The 26199-nt window shown below is 41.8% G+C and overlaps 1 protein-coding gene across 1 annotated transcript; it reads right to left on the bottom strand.

Annotated features, from left to right (window-relative positions):
- Positions 1-578: 578 nt before the first annotated feature.
- On the bottom strand, positions 579-26199 carry alg3 (ALG3 alpha-1,3- mannosyltransferase). The gene is made up of 9 exons (XM_033032076.1): positions 25851-26199; positions 16768-16867; positions 16046-16193; positions 14607-14767; positions 12484-12604; positions 6580-6785; positions 4629-4705; positions 2678-2822; positions 579-1395 (listed from the first exon to the last, which is right to left on the bottom strand). The coding sequence occupies exons 1-9, from the start codon at positions 26050-26052 to the stop codon at positions 1218-1220; spliced, it is 1338 nt and encodes a 445-aa protein (XP_032887967.1). The 5' UTR covers positions 26053-26199; the 3' UTR covers positions 579-1217.

The following is a 26199-nucleotide window of genomic DNA, read 5'->3' as shown; positions in this document are numbered from 1 at the left end:
CCCACTGGCCACCAATATTGGAATTGGTGGAGAGGTGGAATGTTGCGTTGGGGGACCAGCCCTCCCGTGTGAACATGGAACCCAACGCGTCCCATTAGTCTAGTAGTTTAAATAAAATTTAGAACAGCTTATAATGTTTGTAGAGGATGATTTTCCCAAATATAAATATCATTCATATATACCTGAAACTACTTCATGTAATTTTCTTTTGGTTCCAATTGTAACACTCAAAATACATTTTTAATCTACTCAGGAATATTTTAAACCATATATCGTTAACAAATAAAAACCTGTAGTCTGTGGAATTAAATGGAAATTATGCATCATGTCTATTGGAATTCTTTCCACTCATGCAATTCTTGTACTGTTTGCTTTAAAAATAAATATTGGCACAGTTGACCTTTTCTCAAATGTCAGTTCTTGTTCTATAAATGATTATATAGCTTTCTCCCCTTACATCTCACATGTATAGAATCTCTAACTTCACAGGACAAATATAGGAGTAACCTACAACTCAAAATAGACAACATATGGAAATCCCATTTAAGTAATGCATGACAGTCAGTTACTGCTGTAACTCTAGCTCTGCTGCACTTCCTCGCGTGCAATTGGACTTTTATTAAACTGTAATAAAATACATCATTTGATTAGAAAAATTCAAATGCAATCATTTCAAAGCAGACCAAAACATTATTTAAGCATCTCAATGGAAAATGAAGCTAATCTGTCATTAAATATGACTTCTAAAAAGTGAATTCTTGAAACTGGCATTGATTTTATTCCCAAATCTTCTAAAGGGCTATTTTTTTGGTACTAGGAAGTGAAAATAAAATAACCTGAAACTGAAACGTCATACAGTGAAGAAAGATTGACCTAAAGCTATTAACCTGCACTATTCCGCAGATTCGTCCAGTGTTGCACCATGTTCATTCTCAGAGTTAACGCACTGTGAACTCCACACTTCAAACGACAGTGAGAAAGAAAAACCTCACTGGGCTCCAGGCAGGTGCAAAGCGACATTCAGATATCACAGTTACAGACATGTAATTCATGTGAAATGGTTTGGTGTCTTTAGTGGCCCTGGGACCATAAATCTTTAAAATACTTCCGAGTGGTAGTCACTGGCAACCATTTTTTCCCCTTAATTTTCTTTCTTGGCTATATTATTAATGAAATTATCATTGCTGCGCCGAAGCACGATCTTTAAGTCCAATAAATCATTTCTTCTTTTTCAATAGATCCTTGTCTTCGGTTGGTGTATCCTCCTCAGGGTCATCGTGGCCATACCAGAGAGAAAGCAGAATGATGATATGACACACATGGAGCGAGATTGAGCTGTACACAGTTGACGGATATGTATTCCAAGACATCTCAATTAATCCTAAAATGAGAACTCTGAAAGAATAATACATAAATTATATCACTTAACAATCTACTTTTATCCTCTTGCATCAGAACAAAATCTGATAGAAAATAATCTCAATAAACTCGTTTATTATTCATTGAAGTTGAGGACATGCATGTCCCCAGTTCTAAGCAGATAATCAACCTCAATAAATTGGGCCATCAGTTTAGGTAAAACTATTCCTTTTCTGCACACAATTCATTTAATCTGTTTCTTCAACATGAAAATACCTAGTAGTCTGGACACTCTATTGTTGATGCTTATAAGTAAACTAAAATTAATTAAAATTATATTGAGAGTGCAAAAATTAAATGTGACATTTGACTAAAGATGAAATTTGATTTAAAGTGTTTTATCCAAAATTTACAGAAACATAATAATTACATCAATACAAATGCAATCCCCTTTCGGAACCAAACCATGATTGTCAGACAAAGAAAATCGGCAAGCCATCTTTTTGGTTTCTTCAATAATTTAAAAAAAAACATTGGTTTAAATAAAATAAATTACTATGCATAAACTGATTATGGACCTGCTCCCAAGTGCCTTATAAAGTTCTATTGCTTGTGTCAACTCTAAACTTAAAATCAACTAAGCCCTTAATTTAAGTACCTTGGAAAAAACCATAGATGGTCCACAGTGAAAGGAATGCACATTTAAAGTGACTGGTGCGGTACCAGTCTAGTGGGCTGCTTTGCAGAAAGTTACTGGTGTTGCACTCATGCAGGGAAAGAGTGTACTCCCTCACACTCTTCACTTGTGCTTGTTGTTGGCGGAAATGCCTCAAGGTGTCAGGAGGCAAGTTATTTACAACAAGAGAGACAGCTGTAGCTCCTGTAGCTATGGTAATTGTGTGGTCAGCTTAACATAACATAAACAATAGGTGCAGGAGGCCATTTGGCCTTTCGAGCCAGCACCGCCATTCATTGTGATCATGGCTGATCGTCCCCAATCAATAACCCGTGCCTGCCTTCTCCCCATATCCATTGATTCCACAAGCCCCTAGAGCTTGTCTTTGGTAAAACCATTGAACGTTAAGGGTAGGTGGCTGGATGTTTGTTGAGATCATCTAGGCCTTGTGTAGCAAAGGTTATTTGTCACTTATCAGGCAATGTTGAATACTGTCTATAGTTTTGCTGCATGTGGGCATGTGATGCATCATTTGCTGTGGACTTGCAAAGGGTATTGAACATTGTGCAATTATCAGTGAATATCAAAATTTATGACCTTATGACAGAGGAAACATTTATACTGTGAATGGATGAAACTTACTTGAGGAGATGAGCAAGTTTTTTCACCCGTGTGCTCCATAAAAGGTAGGGCAGAGTATGAAAGTACCAGACATAGAATTGGTAGTGTAGTGATCGACTGAAACAAATACCAATGAAATTCGAGGTGAAGAGAACAAACACAATTTGTACTCAGCAATTAAGGAAAAATTGAGCACTTAAATATTTGAAACATCACTTAAATTGACTGTATCAGCACAAAGATGAAAACACTTTATGGTGGAGGAGCAAGTCACAACATTTAGGACCAGCTTATAATATTAGAAGTAATTCTTTGATTGTACAACTGGCAAAAACTAATCCAATGAAACAATGAATTAACTCATTCCCATAAAAGTACTTTGGGAATGACAGAGTGGTTTCTACTGCAGATTCCCCCAACTTTACAATTCTTGCCCCAACATGTATAGAAATACAGCAAAATATCTGTAATCAAAAACAATTCTTTGACCTAACTACAATCCTTGCTTCCTACAAGCCACCAAATGACTCCAATTTGGTTAAAATGTTGATTCAATTACTAGTTAAAGATTATCAAGGACATATTACTAATGTATATAGACCCCCACAGACTCTTTGGATTACAATGACATATTCCTGGAGATCTTATGTATATATTACACAAAGGAGAAATACTCTGAAGGTAACGTGTAGGAAGGAACTACATGCTGGTTTACACAAAATGCTGGAGTAACTCTAGAGGGAGCGTCGTTGAGTATGGCAGACTTGCCTGCAGCTGATTGGCCTTACATTCATTTTTTTATTTTTTAGTTTGTCAAAAAGTTTTGTTTTGGAGGTCTTTTAGTCTTTTTATGTGGGGGATGGGGGGGGGGGGGAATGGAGAAACTGTTTTCTCTGTCACCACCTGGTCGAGGATGCTTCTGTCCTCCGAGCTGCATCTTCGTCCCCTCCTCGCGGCCTACCATCTGGATTGGCGCGGCCTTTCCTGCCGGACACCGGCCAGAGCTTCAGCAGCGGCACAGCACTGAAGTGCCATCGCGGAGCGGGCGATGCCTTACCAGGGTCGCCGTGTTGGAGCTCCGGAGTGCTGGGACAGCCGACTTGAACACTGTGGAGTTGTGGTCTGTGGAGCTTCCAGCCGTGGGCAGTGCTGAATTTAACAACGCGGGATCTTTCACCGAGGATTGCCGTGAGGAGCTCCGCGCAGCTCGGCCTGTGGACTTCAGGAGCCGCGGTCTCCAGTAGGAAGCGGCCGATTCGGAACTCCAAGCCGCTGAGAGTGTTCTTCGGACGCCGGAGTTCCATCATCCGGCGAAAGGGCCTGAACATCGGGCCGCCATTGCGGCGACTGCGGAGGCCTCAATAGGCCCCGACCACAGGTGAACAAAGAGGAAGTGGGCTGAACTTTTATTGCCTTCCCTCACTGTGGGAAATGTTGATTCCGCTTTGTGGGGATGTTCATGGTAAATTCTATCGTGTGTTGTACTCTTTTCATTTGTATGGCTGTATGGCAACCCAAATCTCGCTGTACCAATTGGTACAATGACAATAAATGTAAACTTGAACTAACTCAGCGGGACAGGCAGCATCTCAGGATAGAAGGAATGGGTGACAAAGTCTGAAGAAGGGTCTCAACTCGAAACGTCAGCCATTCCTTCTCTCCAGAGATGTTGCTTGTCCCACCGAGTTACTCCAGCATTTTGTGTCTACTCTGAAGGTTAGTTTGATCTATCCAAAAAGTAATGCAGGATCCATCGTTATATACGCAACAATAGAAATTGCAAGGCAAGAGGCTTTGCTGTTTCTCAGTTAGGTTGGTGCATCTGAGAAAAACCACCTAAAAATATTTGCACTTCAGCTTACGTTAACAATTTCAGTGTCTTACCATCTAGGCCATGCTTCTCTTGACTATGTTGCCTTTTTCTCAACAACATAAATATGCAAAAATCATAACATCAATTTTGAAAGGATATGATTTGCTGTTAAAGTTTGGTGCTGTATTTTTCTCTCTTCTGGGGCCTTCAGCAGTGAGAGTATTCCCTCCTTAGATCTGGGACGTAAACCAGGGGAAAAAATTGAGTGTCATATTGGAATAAACAACAATTTCATGTATAGTTTTGGAACTCTTTACCGCTGATCATGTTTTAGAATAAGCATTTTGTACTCAGCAGATTCTAAGCAAACGATGAGAGAAGCGTTCAATACTGAACGTAGCAATGTCCAGTTTATTATGTTTCCTGAACAGAGTACTGGGGGAACGCAGTGGGTCAGGCAGTATCTGTGGAGGGTATGGACAGGTAACGTTTTGGCATGCGACCCTTCTTCAGACTGATTGGAGTACGGGGAGAAAGTTGGTAAAGAGGGGGGGGACACACAAAGCCTGGCTAGTGATAGGTGGATATACGGAGGAGTAGTCTGATTGGCAGCTGGCTGGAGCAAGTGACAAAGACCACTTGAGAAGGAAACAGGAGAGGATATGGGTGGAAGGCAACAGGGGAGTGGGGGATAAAAAGGAAATAGCAGACTCGGGAAAGGGAGATGAGCGTGTGAAGGAGGGGAAAGGAACAGTGTGAATGGGGTGTTTGTAGAAGTGTGTGTGCACTGGGATAAGGAAGGAAAAGAGGGGGGTATCCTTTGAAATTGGAAAATTGGAGGAAGACAAGGACAGAAAGTTGATATAAGAATAGGAAGTGAATTAAAATAGTTAGCAACTGGGAGCTTCATCAGGCATTGGCGAAGAAAACACAAGTGTTCAGTGGAATGGTGGCTTCGCCTAGGTTTGGTCTTGCTGATGATTGCCAGAGTTAAGTCACATGCAAACTGGAGAACATATTCTGCTGGGGTAGTTTACAAACCAATTCTCCAATTTCCAGTAAAGCTCCACCTTTCTTTTTCCTGTCCCCCTGACAACCCATCCCGATGTGCACACAAATGAGCACATTTCTCCCGTTTCCCACCACCCTGCTTTCTTGTTCTTTGTACGCCATCTTCCATGCCCGTGTCCCACATTTCCTTCTTTTCTTTTTCCACCCATATCCCTCAATGCAGGTTAACACTTCTAATCCCCATTCTCTCCTTATCTGACAACCCTTCACTTCCTTTTCACACATGTTGTTACTTACTCCACCTTTCTGCCAATTAAACCCCTCACCTATCACTCGTCAGGATTTACACCCCCCCATCTCTCTCCCACCACCCCCCCCCCACCCCACCCCATACTCTAATCAGTCTCAAGCACACCGACCAAAAATGTCATCTGTCCATTTCCTCCACAGATGCTGCCTGACCCACTGAGTTCCTCCAGCACGGTTTCTTTGCATCCAGATTCCAGCATCTGCAACTTCATGTCTGCACTTGTTTCCTAACCCTGTTGAGCCTTTTGGAATTCTATCATTATTTCTGGATTTAAAGGAATTTTAAATTATGTTACACAACACAATAGTCTGGGAACCAGAACAATAATCACATAATGATAATGATTCAACAATGACACTGGCTCAACTCTTTCACCCTGCCATAGACATTCCCTTCCAGTCCCCCACTTCCAAACACACTGCAACTTAACAAACTTATTTTCTCTTCTTCGCAGTTATGACAAAGCGTCTTCAACTTCAAATGTTAACTCTGTTTCACCTCCCGCAGATGCGCACTGACCGAATGAGTATTTCCAGCACTTTTCTGTTTTTATTTTTAGATTTTCCAGCATCTGCAGTTTTCTTGATTTTCATTCATGGTGTATGTGGAAAGAGATGTAACTTGAAGCAAACGTCAAACCTGCCCTCAATAAATGCTGAGCAAGGGATTTCAAGAACGTGATCCCATCCAATAGGCAACGGGTGGAAGGGAAGGGATAGATACGAGGAGGAAGGGGAACATGATAGATACTGATGCACTTAGTGTACCCACAAGTAGAAACACACATACTTGTTCCATTTGCAGAGGGCAAAGAGAATCAAGACAGTCAGATGTGCCGCCAGCAGTGACAGATGGAAGTAACGATTCAGGAAGATGCTCTCAGGCAGAAAACGCCAGTTCACTGTCCACTTGAAGAGAAACTGGCGGCCAAGGTCAAACGCTCTTGCCACATATCCACTTGGATTTTCCATCAGGAAGGGCAAACCCAGCGCCACCTAAAGAATAGGAAGAAAAATATTTTGATCGTCGGGTTGTGAATCCAGCAACCCGTCAAATCATCCAGCTGAGGACTCGTGTGTCAGCTCTTTGAACGAGCCATTAACTAATTTCACTTTTTTTTCCGACAATTGAACAAATGTTTCCTCCAAGGAAATCAAAGTTTTACAAATGGCTTGATCATTTTTAACAAGCCGAAAAGTTATCTCGCAAATACACACACCCCTTCCACGTTAAACTTTATATGAAGTGGAGGAAGCATTAATCATTTGTGAACCGTTTTCAGCAGGTTAAAATGCATATCAAATGGACAAATCAAACCCGACAGTCCCTTTTAAGCGTTTAAAAAAAAAAACCAGCATAATGTAAATAATTTTGTGAATTGGCCCGAGAAGTTGAGCTTCTACAAATACAGAGGTTTCCCCACCACAGTACCTGAAACAGGCCACATAGAGACATCATAGAAAAGCCCGGAAGGACTCAACAGGTGACGTGGCATTGCTGCAGGGATGGAATGAGGAACAAAGTTGACATTTCCAGTCAAGGATACCGCCTCAGAAATTGAAAAATGAAAACATGCGTGTTTTTTTATGTAAAGAGAGAAAGTGGTGGAGAGACCAATGATTCAATATTGTCACCTATGCACAACACTGTGAAATTATTTTGCACAACCACAAATGCACAGTCGCCACAATTTTGGCATAGTTTAAAAGATACAAAAGAGGGAATGTCTGCTGCATCATCAACTTTGGCTTGCATCTTATCGCAAACATTCCCGTTTCTTCACCCCTTTCTAATTATTAAAAAAAGCATGTTTTCGGACTTTGTCGGTTCTGCCGAAGGACCTCTGCTATTTTGTTTTTTAAGTCCAGTATGAACACATTAGACAGAAGTGAATCATCTAGACCAGGCAATCATGAAGCCTTTTGCATCGTGTCGAGACCCAAGTGGTCCCAGTGGAAGGCAAAAGTAAAAGAAGTACATTGTTACAGGTGACCAGAATGATCAAGTCCTGTATTAATAGTACCTGCCCGTATGCTGTGATTTCTATCCCAATCTGGACCAGTAGCACAAAGTGAATCAGAACTCACTGTAGAAGATACTAACTGACAAGAAAACAATAATCTTCCCACACAGGAACCAGGTTGTAGTCATGCTTCAAGTCAAGTCAAATTGAGTTTATCATCAAACGCACAAGCACAGTGGGGACCATGCACACATATAACAAAAATCTTACTTGTAGATACATAGACAGACAACATATATTTATATAGAAATATATTATACATAAATAACACAATTTTATGAAACTGAGAGAAAAATATAGTACAAAAAAAAGATATTCACACAAAACAATTACAAAAACAAGTCCATGGATATGCAATATATGGTCTGTAGTATTCTGTCACAGAGGTAGCTTAGTCTATGCTGGTTTACACCGATGCAATTTCTAGAGAACTAGCAGGGAGCTCAGCACTCAGACTTGGATCGACAGAGGAAACTCATGGGATATTGCCCGAGCACTAGCTTGCCTCTACTTTGACAGTCTTATATTACTCATTTTGCACTTTTCAGTTGTGTTGAACCATTGATCTTAATTAAATCTAGTGGAGGTTGGAAAGGATAGAGACAAATTAATCCCTTAACACCTCTAACAGCAGTTGCTGGATTCATGAATTCAGATTTTAACCATTCCGTCTTCTGTTTCCTGTCAGATTGCTGCAAGCACAGTCAACAGATATTTTTCTGACAGCAATGTGAAGCTGAATAACCTTGGGTTATTAAATTATTCGAGATATGGAAGTAATTTAAAATATTAAAAAATATATATTTATTTAGGTAATTTAACATTGTTTGATCTTCAAAGTGAATCACCAACACCCATCATAATCTCATTAATCCCTTATAGAACATTGTAAAATATTCTCACAAATCAAACAATACATGTGATAAGAGAAAGCAATTACTCAGAGCAATCCTGTTCTGCAGAATGCTGGCAGCAAAATCAAATAAAAGGCAGCTAATTCAACTAATGGAATGGTGCGTGGAGATTACCGGAACGTTCCCTTGAATCTTGCAATTCAAGAACACCACCGTTGGAGGACAAACACAAGATGCCAATTTTTAGCCAGTTGTCCCAGCATAAAGATGGCATGGCTTGATATCAATGGAAACTAAAACCAGATAGATTCTATCCTAGTCAATTGGTCTGCAAAGCTATCTTATATCCAGATAGCAAGCTGACCATCTATACCAGAATTTGAAGGCAACAAAAAAGTTGGCAGAGTCAGAGAGTGGTGAAGTTGCAAAGGAGAAGGCATTATTTTTTCAAATTTGTATGCAGATTTTTTACATCTGCAGAAGACTACATTTAACCTGATCTAATCTTTTAGATATCAGCCTTCAATTAAGCAGAATGAAATACCTAATGTTAATAAACAAGTTTCCAATTGACCACGACCAAATAAAATTCATTAGTGTATTTTAGTTTGGAGAGCCAGCGAGGAAACAAGCCCTTCAGCCCACTGAGTCCACTCCAACCAGCGATCCCCGCACACTAACAATATCCTACACACACTAGAGGCAATTTACAATTTTACCAAAGCCAATTAGAGTACAAACCTGTACGTCTTTGGAGTGAAGGAGGAAACCGGAGCACCCGGAGAAACTCCATGCAGGTCACGGGGAGAACGTACAAACTCCATACAGACAGCACCCATAGTCAAGAGTGTTTTATTGTCATATGTCCCAGATAGAACAATGAAATTCTTACTAGCTGCAACTCAGCAGAATATGTAATCATAATAAATAATAACAAAACTAAAAAAAAGCAAACAATAACAGTGCAATAATAATAATAATAATAATAGTCTACAGTAGTCTATTGTAGTTCATAGCTTATGAGGTTGTAGTGTTTAATAGCCTGATGGTTGTAGGTAAGAAGCTGTTCCTGAATTTGGATATTACAGTTCTCAGGCTCCAGTACTTTCTTCCCGATGTCAGTGGTGAGGTGAGTGTGTGGCCAGGATGGTGTGGATCTCTGATGATGTTGGCTGCATTTTTGAGGCAACGACTCCGATAAATCCCGTCGATGGTGGGGAGGTCAGAGCCGGTGATGGACTGGGCAGTGTTCACAACTCTTGCTGTCTGTTCTGCTCCTGGACGTTCAAGTTGCTGAACCAGGCCACGATGCAACCAGTCAATATGCTCTCTACTGTGCACCTGTAAAGTTCAAGAGAATCCTCTTTGACATACCAAATCTCCTTAATCTTCTCAGGAAGTAGAGGCGCTGATGTGCTTTCTTTATAATGTGCTGGGTCCAGGAAAGATCGTCGGAAATAAGCACTCCCAGGAATTTGAAGTTTTTGACTCATCTCCACCATTGATGTAAACAGGATTGTGGGCCCTCATCCTTCCTCTTCCAAAGTCCACAATCAGTTCTTTGGTTTTGCTGATATTAAGAGCCAGGTTGTTGTGCTGGCACCATTTGGTCAGTCGGATGATCTCACTTCTATACTCAAAAATGGAGTTCGCACTATGTCCGGGTACACAGTCATGAGTATAGAGTGAGTAGAGCAGGGGGCTGAGCACTCAGCTTTGAGGTGTTCCCGCACTGATTGTTACTAAGGATGAAGTGTTTCTGCCAATTCGAACAGACCGTGGTCTGTGGATGAGGAAGTCGAGGATCCAATTGCAGAGGGATGCGCAGAGACCCAGTTCCATGAGCTTGGTAACCAGCTTTTTTTCGTATCAAAAAATAATCTATTTAATTTCAACATGATACAAAAACCAAAAAAAACAAAACTGTGGTGACATACCTACCACCATGTTACAAAATCAGCAAACAACTATTTTACAAATATTCTAATAACTACTGTACAACCCCGGTAAAGGGGCAAGCATCTGACTCGGGCAAAGCCCTCTTCCGCCTGGCGCCGTGACTCGCGGATGGCCAGGCCTAGGAGCAAACCAACCAGGACATCTTCGGCCCATCGCATAACCAGCTTGGAGGGGATGATGGTATTGAACGCCGAGCTATAGTCTATAAACAACAGCCTGACGTAAGTGTTTTTATTGTCCAAGTGGTCCAGTGCGGAATGGAGAGTCAGTAAAATCGCATCCTCCATGGGCCTATTGTGACGGTAGGCGACCTGTAGTGGGTCGAGGTTCTTATTGAGGTAGGAGTTGATATGCCCCATAACCAACCTCTCAAAGCACTTCATCACCACGGATGTTAGTGCCACTGGTCAATAGTCATTGAGGCACGTCACCTTACTCTTCTTGGGCCCTCTATTAAAGCAGGTGGGAACCTCAGACCTCAGCAGTGAGAGGTTGAAAATGTCCGTAAAAACCTTAGTCAGTTGGTCACAGGTTTTGAGAACTCGACCGGGTATACCATCAGGTCCAGGCACTGAGAAAAGCATTTTTCACGCAGAGAGTGGTGAGTCTCTGGAACTCTCTGCCACAGAAGGTAGTTGAGGCCAGTTCATTGGCTATATTTAAGAGGGAGTTAGATGTGGCCCTTGTGGCTAAAGGGATCAGGGGGAATGGAGAGAAGGCACGTACAGGATACTGAGTTGGATGATCAGCCACGATCATAATGGCCTACTCCTGCACCTATTTTCTATGTTTCTGTTTCCGAGGGTTCACCCCCAGAAGAATCTTCTGATGTCGGCCTCTGTGACTGTGACTGTGACTGTGATACCTTCAGAGCGTATAGGGACTTGGGAAGGCACATCAGTGTTCGCCCTATCAAGGATTGAACCTAGGTCTCTGGCGCTGTAAGGCAGCAACTCTACCGCTGTGTCACCTTGCCACCCTTATTATGAATCCTTTTACCAGTTTTTAGAAAGGATTCTTCTGCAAAGTTTGCATTTGCAGTTAGCTCTGATTAAACAATCTGCAGTTTATTTGTGTAGAAATAATGCAGAAGTATTACGTGAATGCACTAAAGTGACTGAGTATTCAATCGGAATACAATGAAATATTGTTCAAAAAATATGAAAGGTTACACTGAAAATAGAAAGGTTACACTAATTAGAAAGCACATATAAAATGAGAATAATCCATTCATTGGAGTCAAGGGAAGTGATGTTCACACTCTGATCAGACTTTGTGAACTGCGTCCGCTTCTTAACAAACAATCCTAATAGGAAACATACATCCGGATACAATTCAATTATAGTTATTGTCCATAATGACAATAGAGGGGAGAAAGAGACCAGCAAAAGTTAGGCTTTTGGAAGGATGGTATGCAAAATTGTATGAAGAAGGGTCTTAACCCAAAAGGTCACCTATTCCTTTTCTCCAGAGATGCTGTCTGACCCACTGAGTTACTCTGGCTTTTTGTGTCTATTTAATGCAAAATTGACAACTACATATAAAGGCAAATTAAGATTACGCAAAAGTCAACCATTAGAATGTGAGAAATCAAAATCACTAAAGTCAAGAGATGGGTACGTGAAATGAACACTACAGATAAAAGACAAAACCAATTAACTAACAACTGACAGTAAATTGATGGAAAGGAATGAATAAACCATCTGTAAAAACAAACCAATTGAAAATCTTTCCTGTGAATTATTTATCTTGTGATCAATAAAATGCAGACCCTTTGTATTTTACATTTTAAACACAAAGGCTAGTTTTACATTTCACTGTTATTTGAATTGAGAGGAAAATGGGAGACCTAGGTACCTGCATTGCAGCACAGATGCCCAGCTTTGGGATGGTCCGGACCAATCCAAACTCAGAGAGGAGAAGGAACAACAATCCTGGAGCGAAGAGCAAAATGTTCATCTTTATGGAAATAGCTAAACTGCCCAGGGAACAAACAGAGTCACATTTTCATTTTCTTTCCATGAAATATTGATTTAAAAAAAGTGTGGTAAAAGTATATATGACAATTTTCAGTTTCACCACATCGAACAGGTGAAACTGATCAACAAGCCGTTTATAGATGCCGCCCAATTTCCTTTTCAACAGACATCATTCAAACCCTGTTGCGCAAGTTTCTTGTTTGCTTTCGTGCCTATGTGGTCAGGGTGACATTTTTTCCATGTATCCAATACAGTGCACTATATTGATACATGGAAAAATGTATACAAATCTTACAAATGCACATTTTAATCCCAACTGGTTACTGGAAAAGATTGGATCAATATGAAAGTTAATGACATATCAAGGCCAGTTCACGTTATAGTCTATGATTTTGTCAATATATCCAGTCTATATTTCAGACCTAAAGTCAATGTTGCGTCTATGCCTTATTTACTCTTATTTTCTGGAGATTTTTGATAACTGTACAAATTCAATTACTTTCAATATTTATCAAATTCCAATTGTTTTTTTAAAAACTGTAACTGCAAACATTGCATTGCACCATGCAAACAACAAGATAACTCTGGAGTGAAACACCACTGCATTCCTCCACATGTAACGAGCAGCATTGTCTATTGTGCGTGGACTGCAATACCTTCTGTTCCAGAAAGAACAGTTGTACTTTATCAACAAACCTTGTTAAGGAAAGCTTTCCTAACCAAACATTTAGACTTAAGACATTTTATGTAATAAACATTAATGGACATAAAAGCCATTTAGTACAGTTGTGGCGTGCTCTAATCAGAATAAAAAAGATTGAAGATTGTATACTGTGCAGAATTAAGCACATAATCTACTCAAAAAATGCTCAACTGGTGAGGTAGCAGATATAACTCTTCAAGTTGTTGTCCTGTTCATCAGGACTGTTCAATTTATATATTTATTTTATATTTTCAAGATTTCAGTTTTTTTCCTTTGTTCCAAAGTGTATGTGCAGTATCACAGCAAGAAACTTAATAATGAAAGGATTACCATTCAAAGATGCAAAACAAGTTAAATTAACTGCAGAAATGCTTTCTGCAAGAAATTAATCTCTTCATACCATTCATGCAGTGGGGGTGGATTCAATTGGGAACATCTGAACAAGCTGATTTTTTTTTTAATGCCCCAGGTTAAACAACATAGATAGATTAGCACAAATTGCATGTCTCTGAAAATTCCATGATTACTTTTTATTGGGCTCAAGATATTTCAATAACCTGAATATAACCATGAAATACTTGCAGTTTCATGTGCAACTTTCACATTGTTCTGCAACCAAAAGAGACAAAGGGAAACCCATACAAGAAAGGAGAAAATGCAGAAATCCCCCAACTTCCTGACCAAAACTTGCCTTTGATTTCATAACTGTGCCTCACCACTTATGGCAACCTGTGATGCAGCATCAACTTCCTTCAGCAGTCAATCTGGGAGGGATTCAGTGACTCCTTTTACTTCAATGGGTAAGAACAACCGCGAGTCGGAGACAAATTTCAGGTAACTTACTTAAGTTTTCTAATGATCAAATGTTTTAATTTATTTTTACTGTCTAAAATGTTTGAACCTGTGGTATTAGCCATATTCATGTTTTGCGATAGGCTTGTTTAGATCACATCACGTGCCTTTATGGTCAGAAAACTCTGCAGTGCAATCCCTCAATGTCCACATTGAACTGACTCTGAGAACAACGTTTCTGCCGGATGACCTATACAAGGCTGGTGTTGAAACAATAAGCATAGGTGACTCCATGCTCCCAGATAAACTCTAGGACTCTAGAACCTTTTTTCTTTGCCCCAGGAGATTCCTCACCTTATGAGGCAAAGCAGCAATGTAGATTACATTCTATCAGGAAAAGACAGTCTTGATTAACTATTTTTTTCTTAGATCTGTATTCCTTTCCCATTTGCACAAGAGGAAAATTCCACAAATCATTTTTTTTTTAAACTCTTGATAATACTTGCCTAAAGAAGCAACAGCCTAGCGACCACCGATTGTTCAGAAAGAGGTTCACAGCCAAAAAAAGGACCATCATGGCAATAGGGTCATTAAAGAGTCGAAGGATAAAGATAGAATGGATCCGATAAGAGGCACAGCACATGAAGAAAAACACAAATGGCGGAACCTATAAAAAAAAAAGAGAGGCAATATCAGAAAACCTGAGGACATAAAGAACAAAGGCTGCCCTTTACAAAACATACATCATGCGCACATTGTGTCCCCCAGCATTCACCATCTAGCATTGTTCACAGGTTTAAAAAGATAATGAAAACCAGAGAAGCAGATATCAAAACACCATTGCTACTTAAGAGAAATCTTCGTGACTTGCTCACACATTTTGTCAATGTTACTGTTCAGCTACCTGCAAGGTGGTGAGCAACATGACCCCAGCTATATCCTTCTCTTTCTTCAGCTTTCTCCTGTGTTATCCAAGTACCTTAAAACCAATAGCTCAAGTGGCACGTGCGCGAGCAGCACAACCTGTGCTGCATCAGGCAGGGTCTTGACCTGAAGAAGGATCTCAACCCAAAAAGTCACCCATTTCTTCTATCAAGAGATGCTGCCAAAAGCGTTAACTTTTTGGAGTAACACAAAAGTTACTTCAGCATTTTGTGTCTATCTTCTGCATTAGGCAGGGTTGTAGGAAGCCAAGCCTGTCTCTAACCAAGCATCAAATATCTGCATACTCTTGACAGATCAAGTTTGCATGTCTTCTACTGCCGGTTACTCAAAGGCTTTTGTGATTCATTCGCAGGATATGAATTTCAGTGGTAATGTCTGCATTTATCGTCTCACATTATTACCCGAGCTCAAGGGCAGTTAAGAGGGTGTGTCAAATCAGCAAAGGCACGAGTCAAACAGATGGTTTCATGGTTACAGTTATTGAACTATATTTTGTTTCCATGCAAGATTCATTCAATAATTTTAATTTCCCATCAGCCGTGGTGCATATTCAAACTCCAATTTCAAAATCAAGCTTTTATTTATTGCTACTTGTTTGGTAACATAACCATTACAATATTGTAGTAGTAGTGCAGAGATGTATTATGGTCTGCATCAGTCTGAAGAAGAGTCACGACTCGAAACGTCACCCATTCCCTTTCTCTAGAGATGCTGCCTGACCCACTGTGTAACACCAGCTTTTTGTCTCTCATATCCAGGCAACACTGGAAATTTGAAATATCTTATAAGATTGGGAATTATGGCTGTGACATCTTTCATTACATCCTACATAACATTGAAAACCAGATATATTCTTTATAGATAGGAATTTATTGTCGTATTATTGTATTGTATGAATATCAGTGACTAATGTAGTCACATGGAATGTGATATTGATGTACAAAATATATAATCTAACATATGGTACAATTCAAATGATGAACATCTGAGGTTTACTTACCTTTTTTGTATGATTATAAATCCTAAAGGCCAGCAGCAATGTTACGAGGTAGAAAATGGCAAACATGTACTGTGCGAGACGAATGTTGACTCCATGATCTGTGACGTAATACAGCACCATGAAGACATAAACAAACCCTGCGGGATAGCTGTGCAGAGAAGGAATGCCGTTTTGTATTAGTGTAATTCATGTTAATTCTAGTAATTATACAAGACCATCTGCTGCCATCCACATTTAATAGCAATTTAAATACCACATAACCATCATAAATCCATTCATAGTTCTTAGGACAAGGGCAACACAAGAACATGCCTTGTGGGCCCAAACTATGTAGCACAGATACCAAGTGTTGGGATGCGGGCCTGGGAGGGTTTTCTGATCTCCTGCACTGGTGTATAGGTGGCAAGTAGCAGCTACATACATCCCCAGCAAAGATGCCTCGGCATTGAGGCCACTCCAATAGGCTGGTCTTGGAATTCAGGTCCATGGGGGGTATCAGAGTCAATGGACAGATGAGGCAAGACAAAAACAATCTATGGTGGCTTGAATGCTGCTATTTTGCAAATGTATTAATAACGATTAAATTTAGGAAAAATTATTAATTTACATTATCGATGTACAATTGAATACACATTTATAAACATAGTGAGCTCACACCACTCAAACTGTTTGATCAAACAATTAAGTAGTTGTGATGTAGGAATTCAGTTTCCTCTACTTACACTAGCGGTCCTGTGTCTCCTTTTAACTGAGTGTAATCATATGTTCCATTAATCACACCTTCCACTTCATCCATGTAGGCTCTCCAGTCAATCTCCGTGTCTGAAAATAGAGACAGCTTTCCATTTTTTCTATTTTTTTCTGTGTTTGATTTAACTTATTTCATAGAAGAAATCGGTGCTGGTTGGTGTACTTTCAATTGTATTTCAATGCACTAGGTAGATAAGTTGGTTTCAACCAGAATCTTTAATTGCTCATTCGTGAAAAGGCCCCTTTCCTCTCCAGTCTTTCCACACTGAGCATTTCAATAGCTCATCACTGGTTGACAAGAGTACTATAAAAACTCACTCATATGGATAAAGTGGATGATTATACAACAATGTATGCAGTTTGACACAAAATGCTGGAGCAACTCAACGGGACAGGTAGCATCTCTGGATAGAAGGAATGGGTGACGTTTCGGGGTTGAGACCCTTCTTCATTAGTCATTATTGACCTGGCATCATCCCTGATTACTTGAAAATTAATTAAATCTTAATGATTGCAAACTGCTTTTAATTGAGCCAGGAAAGGCTCATATTCTTCAAAACTTGATAACTAAAACAGATGGCAATGGAACAAATGTGCACAAGGTAGGCTTCACAACAATGTTTTTATGACTGCCTGTATGAAAATTGGAAGAGGAGCAGTTGGAGAAGAACAGCGCTCTATTCCAACTCCATTAACCAGTGCTGAAAAGTGCTCAAGTATTCATGGCATTTCCCATCCCTTGATAAACTGGCATTGGCTGCAAGGCTGACATTATATGAGTCTTTTTACAATACAGGTACTGGCATACAATAATGTGACAAAGGGGGTCAATTTTCAAATTCCTTCAAAAAAGTTGACAAGCAGTTTATTGGGTTCATGACTAACATAGTATCAACAAAAAATATAAGAAAAGATAGCATATTGATGGCAAGTTTCTGAAAATGGCATCAGAATACACAAATACATTTTGTGTAATGGTTGTTGCATAGTGTCCACCAGTGACCTGGTTGGCACAGTAAGTGCACATATTTCTTATTCCTTTCTATGTTTCTGAATACCACATGGAACAATAAAATTGCAAACACCGTTTCCACTTCATTCACCTGATAATGTAGTAGAATACTGCATCCATCTGAGTGGACACCGCCACGCGCGTTACACCATACACACAAACGTACATTGTGGCGGACACTCAAAGGTTTGGTGTCTCAGAAAATGAACATTACATTATTAGCGAAAACCAAACATTTTCACCAATGTGATCTAAACGGTAGATTACCTTATGGATTTGAGCTATATCAATGGCTGATGATTCGTCAGGTTTGATTTGGAATTACTTTTTAGTAAGTTAAATGTCTCCGTAACAGTCGTTGTGGAGCTTCCAGAGATTGACACGAAGGAATTAAGTTAGCGACTTGGTCCGTACGAAAGGTAAACAAGAGACAGTGTGTTGCCATATTGAAGATTTGCTCAGTTTCTTAGTTTAGTTGAGAATTTATGCCCCCAAATTTGTTTTATTGCCCTTAAAAAGTCGGAAAATATATCATAAAGGGTCGTTGTGTTTTTAACACCACGATTTTTTGATATATTAAATGTGAATATAAGAAAAATAATTAACTCGCCCAAAAATCACTACTACCATAGGGTACATTGCTGGAGTTTGTGAAAAGCAGTAGAGGTTTGGAGCCTCCGTGGTTTAACTTACGGAGGTACTGACCCCAATAACCGTCGTTGTGACAATGAACACCAAGCACAACGATCGTTACGGGATCTTTGCTAGGGGGAATACCAGACATGTTCCTGTATTTTTCTCCTGGTATTGATGAAGATATTTCTCTAGATCATTATCAAAAAGTATATGTATGAGGGGCCATATGAAGTTTATTTATGAATTAAATATTTATGACAAAATGTGGCAGAGTTTTTAATATCACATTTTTGGTGTCCAAAATGGGATGCAAGCAGAAGCCTCCACGTGGCACATCCCGGGCAATGCTGACGACAGAAACTGTACCACAGTGACTGACTGAAGTAGCCAATTCTGCAACCACCGACCGTCAACCATCACTGACCGACCGGAAAGACGTGATATAGAAGATGGCTGGACACGAGGAAGAAGGTGTCCAAAATGGTGGTAAAACGATGAAATTTTTTGACTTGAAGTTATCTAATTTATATCTGTTATTTGTAAGGTTTCACATGTTGGGTAGATTTTTAAGAACAGTGTATATACCTGAATATTAATCCTGTTCCTCAAAATCTCTCCAGTATTGTAAAAACATAGAAACATAGAAATTAGGTGCAGGAGTAAGCCATTCGGCCCTTCGAGCCTGCACTGCCATTCAATATGATCATGGCTGATCATCCAACTCAGTATCCCGTATCTGCCTTCTCTCCATACCCTCTGATCCCCTTAGCCACAAGGGCCACATCTAACTCCCTCTTAAATATAGCCAATGAACTGACCTCGACTACCCTCTGTGGCAGAGAGTTCCAGAGATTCACCACTCTCTGTGTGAAAAAAGTTCTTCTCATCTCGGTTTTAAAGGATTTCCCCCTTATCCTTAAGCTGTGACCCCTTGTCCTGGACTTCCCCAACATCGGGAGCAATCTTCCTGCATCTAGCCTGTCCAACCCCTTAAGAATTTTATAAGTTTCTATAAGATCCCCTCTCAATCTCCTAAATTCTAGAGAGTATAAACCAAGTCTATCCAGTCTTTCTTCATAAGACAGTCCTGACATCCCAGGCATCAGTCTGGTGAACCTTCTCTGCACTCCCTCTATGGCAATAATGTCCTTCCTCAGATTTGGAGACCAAAACTGTACGCAATACTCCAGGTGTGGTCTCACCAAGACCCTGTACAACTGCAGTAGAACCTCCCTGCTCCTATACTCAAATCCTTTTGCTATGAAAGCTAACATACCATTCGCTTTCTTCACTGCCTGCTGCACCTGCATGCCTACTTTCAATGACTGGTGTACCATGACACCCAGGTCTCGCTGCATCTCCCCTTTTCCTAGTCGGCCACCATTTAGATAATAGTCTGCTTTCCTGTTTTTGCCACCAAAATGGATAACCTCACATTTATCCACATTATACTGCATCTGCCAAACATTTGCCCACTCACCCAGCCTATCCAAGTCACCTTGCAGTCTCCTAGCATCCTCCTCACAGCTAACACTGCCCCCCAGCTTAGTGTCATCCGCAAACTTGGAGATATTGCCTTCAATTCCCTCATCCAGATCATTAATATATATTGTAAATAGCTGGGGTCCCAGCACTGAGCCTTGCGGTACCCCACTAGTCACTGCCTGCCATTGTGAAAAGGACCCGTTTACTCCTACTCTTTGCTTCCTGTTTGCCAGCCAGTTCTCTATCCACATCAATACTGAACCCCTAATGCCGTGTGCTTTAAGTTTGTATACTAATCTCTTATGTGGGGCCTTGTCGAAAGCCTTCTGGAAGTCCAGATACACCACATCCACTGGTTCTCCCCTATCCACGCTACTAGTTACATCCTCGAAAAATTCTATAAGATTCGTCAGACATGATTTACCTTTTGTAAATCCATGCTGACTTTGTCCAATGATTTCACCACTTTTCAAATGTGCTGCTATCCCATCTTTAATAACTGACTCTAGCAGTTTCCCCACTACCGATGTTAGACTAACTGGTCTGTAATTCCCCGTTTTCTCTCTCCCTCCCTTCTTAAAAAGTGGGGTTACGTTTGCTACCCGCCAATCCTCAGGAACTACTCCAGAATCTAAAGAGTTTTGAAAGATTATTACTAATGCATCTGAAAAAGCTACTTTCTTAACTACTAAACCAGGTTCGCTTCTTAATAAACAGACACCACACAAACTGTTTGGTAGACCAGTTCAAAACTTTACTTAACATCGGCCGATGGAAGGGAGGGAGAACTCCAGTCAAGTGACCATTACAGACACTTGACCGTCCTTCGTTCACCTCTCTGAACAACAGAATTACATTGCCTTAAATAGGGTTTTTTTGTCCCCTTAGCACATTTCACAGACATTAGTCATGGTCAGAGGTACAGGAAAAGGTTTCCACAGAATGCATCACATCAAAGGCCTTTTGTTTACATAGTACAAGATAACATTGGCCATTTGGTTTACGACATTTTATCTTTCTACTTCCCTGGTTCCTTTCTCGTCCTTCATAAACATTGGCTATTTGGATAATGCCATTTTATCGTCACAGAGATCACCCTAGCTCTTTCGCTGCTTCCTCTCTGTCATTTGGTCCCTCATAAACATTGGCCATTTGGTTTATGGCATCTTACTTCACAGATATGACTAGCTGTTTCTCTCTTCCTTTCTCGCCTCCTCCCCCATAACATTGGCCACTTTGTTTACGGCATCTTACTTCAAAGAGATCTAGCTCTTCTCTGCTTGTCACTTGGGAGACAATGTTATGATATTTATTATCTCACACACCGCAACCTAAGGCAAGCCTAATTTGACAATAAATATAAGCTGTAAGCTAGCCCAGAAACCTATTTTAATATCTTCTTATATTTTAACTAAAATTCAGCTTCATCACATCCACTATTTCTGGAGCTACTTATCGGCCTTTAATCCATTCAATTTACCCAACACCACTTCCCGGCTAACCTGGATTTCACTCAATTCCTCCAACTCCTTTGACCCGCGGTCCCCTGCTATTTCCGGCAGATTATTTATGTCTTCCTTAGTGAAGACGGAACCAAAGTAGTTATTCAATTGGTCCGCCATATCCTTGTTCCCCATGATAAACTCACCTGTTTCTGACTGCAAGGGACCTACATTTGTTTTAACTAATCTCTTTCTTTTCACATATCTATAAAAACTTTTGCTGTCAGTTTTTATGTTCCCTGCCAGTTTTCTTTCATAATCTATTTTTCCTTTCCTAATTAAGCCCTTTGTCCTCCTCTGCTGGTCTCTGAATTTCTCCCAGTCCTCCGGTATGCTGCTTTTTCTGGCTAATTTGTACGCATCATCCTTCGCTTTGATACTATCCCTGATTTCCCTTGTTATCCACGGATGTACCACCTTCCCTGATTTATTCTTTTGCCAAACTGGGATGAACAATGTTTGTAGTTCATCCATGCAGTCTTTAAATGTCTTCCATTGCATATCCACCGTCAACCCTTTTAGAATTAATTGCCAGTCAATCTTGGACAATTCACGTCTCATACCCTCAAAGTTACCTTTCTTTAAGTTCAGAACCATTGTTTCTGAATTAACAATGTCACTCTCCATCCTAATGAAGAACTCAACCATATTATGGTCACTCTTGCCCAAGGGGGCACGTACAACAAGACAGCTAACTAACCCTTCCTCATTACTCAATACCCAGTCTAAAATAGCCTGCTCTCTCGTTGGTTCCTCTACATGTTGATTTAGATAACTATCCCGCATACATTCCAAGAAATCCTCTTCCTCAGCACCCCTGCCAATTTGATTCACCCAATCTATATGTAGATTGAAGTCACCCATTATAACGGTTTTGCCTTTGTCGCACGCATTTCTAATTTCCTGTTTGATACCATCTCCAACTTCACTACTACTGTTAGGTGGCCTGTACACAACACCCACCAGCGTTTTCTGCCCCTTAGTGTTTCGCAGCTCTACCCATACCGATTCCACATCCTCCAAACTAATGTCCTTCCTTTCCATTGCGTTAATCTCCTCTCTAATCAGCAACGCTACCCCACTTCCTTTTCCTTTCTCTCTATCCCTCCTGAATATTGAATATCCCTGGATGTTCAGCTCCCAGCCTTGGTCACCCTGGAGCCATGTCTCCGTGATCCCAACTATACCATAGTCATAAATAGCTATCTGCACATTATAACCATATAACAATTACAGCACGGAAACAGGCCATCTCGACCCTTCTAGTCCGTGCCGAACACGTATTCTCCCCTAGTCCCATATGCCTGCGCTCAGACCATAACCCTCCATTCCTTTCCCATCCATATAACTATCCAATTTATTTTTAAATGATAAAAACGAACCTGCCTCCACCACCTTCCCTGGAAGCTCATTCCACACAGCCACCACTCTCTGAGTAAAGAAGTTCCCCCTCATGTTACCCCTAAACTTCTGTCCCTTAATTCTCAAGTCATGTCCCCTTGTTTGAATCTTCCCTACTCTCAGTGGGAAAGGCTTATCCACGTCAACTCTGTCTATCCCTCTCATCATTTTAAAGACCTCTATCAAGTCCCCCCTTAACCTTCTGCGCTCCAAAGAATAAAGCCCTAACTTGTTCAACCTTTCTCTGTAACTTAGTTGCTGAAACCCAGGCACCATTCTAGTAAATCTCCTCTGTACTCTCTCTATTTTGTTGACATCCTTCCTATAATTAGGCGACCAAAATTGTACCCCATACTCCAGAATTGGCCTCACCAATGCCTTGGACAATTTTAACATTACATCCCAACTTCTATACTCAATGCTCTGATTTATAAAGGCCAGCACACCAAAAGCTTTCTTTACCACCCTATCTACATGAGATTCCACTTTCAGGGAACTGTGCACAGTTATTCCCAGATCCCTCTGTTCACCTGCATTCTTCAATTCCCTACCATTTACCATGTACGTCCTATTTTGATTTGTCCTGCCAAGATGTAGCACCTCACACTTATCAGCATTAAACTCCATCTGCCATCTTTCAGTCCACTTTTCCAACTGGCATAAATCTCTCTGTAGACTTTGAAAATCTACTTCATTATCCACAACCCCACCTATCTTAGTATCATCTGCATACTTACTAATCCAATTTACCACACCATCATCCAGATCATTGATGTACATGACAAACAACAGTGGACCCAACACAGATCCCTGTGGCACCCCACTAGTCACTGGCATCCAACCTGACAAACAACCATCCACCATTACTCTCTGGCATCTCCCATTCAGCCACTGTTGAATCCATCTTGCTACTCCACCATTAATACCCAACCATTGAACCTTCTTAACCAACCTTCCATGAGGAACCTTGTCAAAGGCCTTACTGAAGTCCATATATACAACATCCACTGCTTTACCCTCATCAATTTCCCGAGTAACCTCTTCAAAAAATTCAAGAAGAACATTCAACTCATCCACCTTATTACGAATGCTCCTTGCATTGAGACACAAAGCCTTCAGGCTTGATTTTACAACACTCTTACCCCTTATACTATTATGCTGAAAAGTGGCCCTTTTTGATTTTTGCCCTGGATTTGCTGGCCTGCCAATTTTACTTTTCACCTTGCTACCTATTGCTTCTACCCTCATTTTACACCCCTCTGTCTCTACGCTCACACATTTAAGAAACCCTTTCCCTTTAACTCCATCCTCCACTATCCCATTCGACACCCCACCCCCCTTATTCAGTTTAAAACCACCCGTGTAGCAGTGGCAAACCTGCCTGCCAGAATGCTGGTCCCACTCAAAAGACTCATATGGAAGACTTACCCTGGTATTCCAACGCTTCACAAATGTGGCCCGCAGTCAAACCGGAACTAAGGGATTTGTTTCTTAGCCACCTCCATCTTGAATAGTCACGAGGAAAGTTTCCGTACAGCATGGTCAATTTTGGTAGAAATAAACCAAAGGCAGTGAACTAAATTTGAATGTAACTAGTTTCGATCGTCTTTTACTGAAATATAATTTAGCCTGTGCAGGTAAGCACCTTGTGTCAAGACCAAGGCAGTGAAATTCACTTGCACCTCCAATCTAGTTTACTGCATTCGCTGTTCACAACATTGGCTCCTCCATAATTGGAGAAACCAAACTCAGATTGACTGATGTTTTTGCGGAACACCTCTACTTAGACAGCAGGAGTGATCTCCAGCTTCCAATTGCCCGTCACCATAATTCAACCCCCCACTCTGACCTCCTGCACTGTTAACAACGAGTCCCAACACAAAGTTGAGGAACATCTTATTTTTCGTCAGACCTGTTGCAGCCTTCAGTACTCAACATTAAATTCTCCAGATATCTCCCCTCAAATTCATTTAGACCATATCAGGTGCCTCTTCCCCCTTTCTTGATCTCTGTTTCCATTATGGGGAGGCTCTCGTCCATGCTGACCAAGTTGCCCAACCGAGCTAGTCTCGGTTGCCAGCCCATGGGCCCATATCCTCACAAATATCTCCTGTCAAAAGGCGAGATGCCTTGGTGATCTCTCGCTGCCAGAGTCCAGGGACAGGGCCATATCTTCCATTTCCCGCCCAGGATCAACCTGGGAAATTCACCAGCCCGGGGGAGAGCTGGCCTCCCTCTGCAGCCCATGTGATCTGCGACCAGCAGCTGCTATCTGCTGCAATTCCTCCCTCCCCAACTCCTCTCCACCCTCCCTCTCTCCCCCTCCCTCCCCTCCCTCACTTTCCCTCCACCTCTCTCCCCTCTTTCTCTCCACCCTCCCTCTCTCGCTCCACCCCCTTCTCTCTCCCTCCATCCCTCCCTCTCTCACCCTCCATCCTTCCCTCCCCCCTTCCATCCCTCTCTCCCCCCTCCCTTTCTCTCTCCGTCCTTCCCACTCTCCCCCTCCCTTTCTCTCTCCCTCCCTCTCCCTCCCTCCCCCTCCCTTTCTCTCTCCCTCCATCCCTCTCCCCCTCCCTTTCTCTCTCCCTCCCTCTCTCCTCCCCCCCTCCCTTTCTCTCTCTCTCTGCCCTTCACTCCCCCTTCCATCCTCGTCGTCCCCCTCCCTTTCTCTCCCTCTCCCTCCCCCCTCCCTTTCTCTCCCCCCTCCCTTTCTCTCTCTCTCCCTCCATCCCTCTCTCCCCCTCCCTTTCTCTCTCCCCCTCCCTCTCTCTCTCCCTCCCTCTCTCTCCCTCCCTCCCTCCCTTTCTTCTCTCTCTCTCCCTCTCTCTCCCTCCCTTCCCTCCCTCCCTCCCTTTCCTCTCATCCCTCCCTCTCTCCCGCCCTTTTCTCTCTCCCTCCCTCTCTCCCTCCCTCTCTCTCTCATCCCTCCTCTCTCCTCTCCCTCCATCCCTCTCTCCCTCCCTCCCTCCCTCTCTCCCTCCCTCCCTCCCTCATTCCCCCGCTCCCCGCTGCCACTTACACGGCACCCTGTGGATGACCCAGAGGTTGACGCAGATCTCAGCCACCCAGAGGCAGGCGGCCACGGGGACGGTGAAGCGGGGTTTGAAGAGGATCCAGCGCTTGTCCTGCCACAGGCCGCCCAGCCGCTGCCGGAGCCGGCCTCGGCCCCACACCGACACGGCCGCCGGCTGCGGCCTCGACTTCCAGCTCGCCGCCTTCATCGTCTCTCCTCCCCATCAACGGGGCCCGGGGGCCGGGAGCGCGCACACACACACACACACACACGGAGCAGGGACTGGCGGAGGCAGGGACCGGCCCGGCACAACCCCGCTCCCCTTTCACCTCTCACCCCTTGCACCGCCAAACAC

Source organism: Amblyraja radiata, chromosome 13, assembly GCF_010909765.2.
Source record: "Amblyraja radiata isolate CabotCenter1 chromosome 13, sAmbRad1.1.pri, whole genome shotgun sequence".
NCBI classification, from domain to species: domain Eukaryota; kingdom Metazoa; phylum Chordata; class Chondrichthyes; order Rajiformes; family Rajidae; genus Amblyraja; species Amblyraja radiata.
Note: the sequence above shows the minus strand (reverse complement) of the source record. Positions and strands in the feature narration are given on the sequence as shown.

Excerpts from the sequence above, each read along its gene's own strand:
- alg3 (XM_033032076.1), bottom strand. The coding sequence starts at position 26,052 with ATGAAGGCGGCGAGCTGGAAGTCGAGGCCGCAGCCGGCGGCCGTGTCG. Across the intron at positions 16,868-25,850 it reads GGTCATCCACAGGGTGCCGT|ACACGGAGATTGACTGGAGA; the intron begins GTAAGTGGCAGC and ends CTCTATTTTCAG. Across the intron at positions 6,786-12,483 it reads GCATCTGTGCTGCAATGCAG|GTGGCGCTGGGTTTGCCCTT; the intron begins GTACCTAGGTCT and ends CCTATTCTTTAG.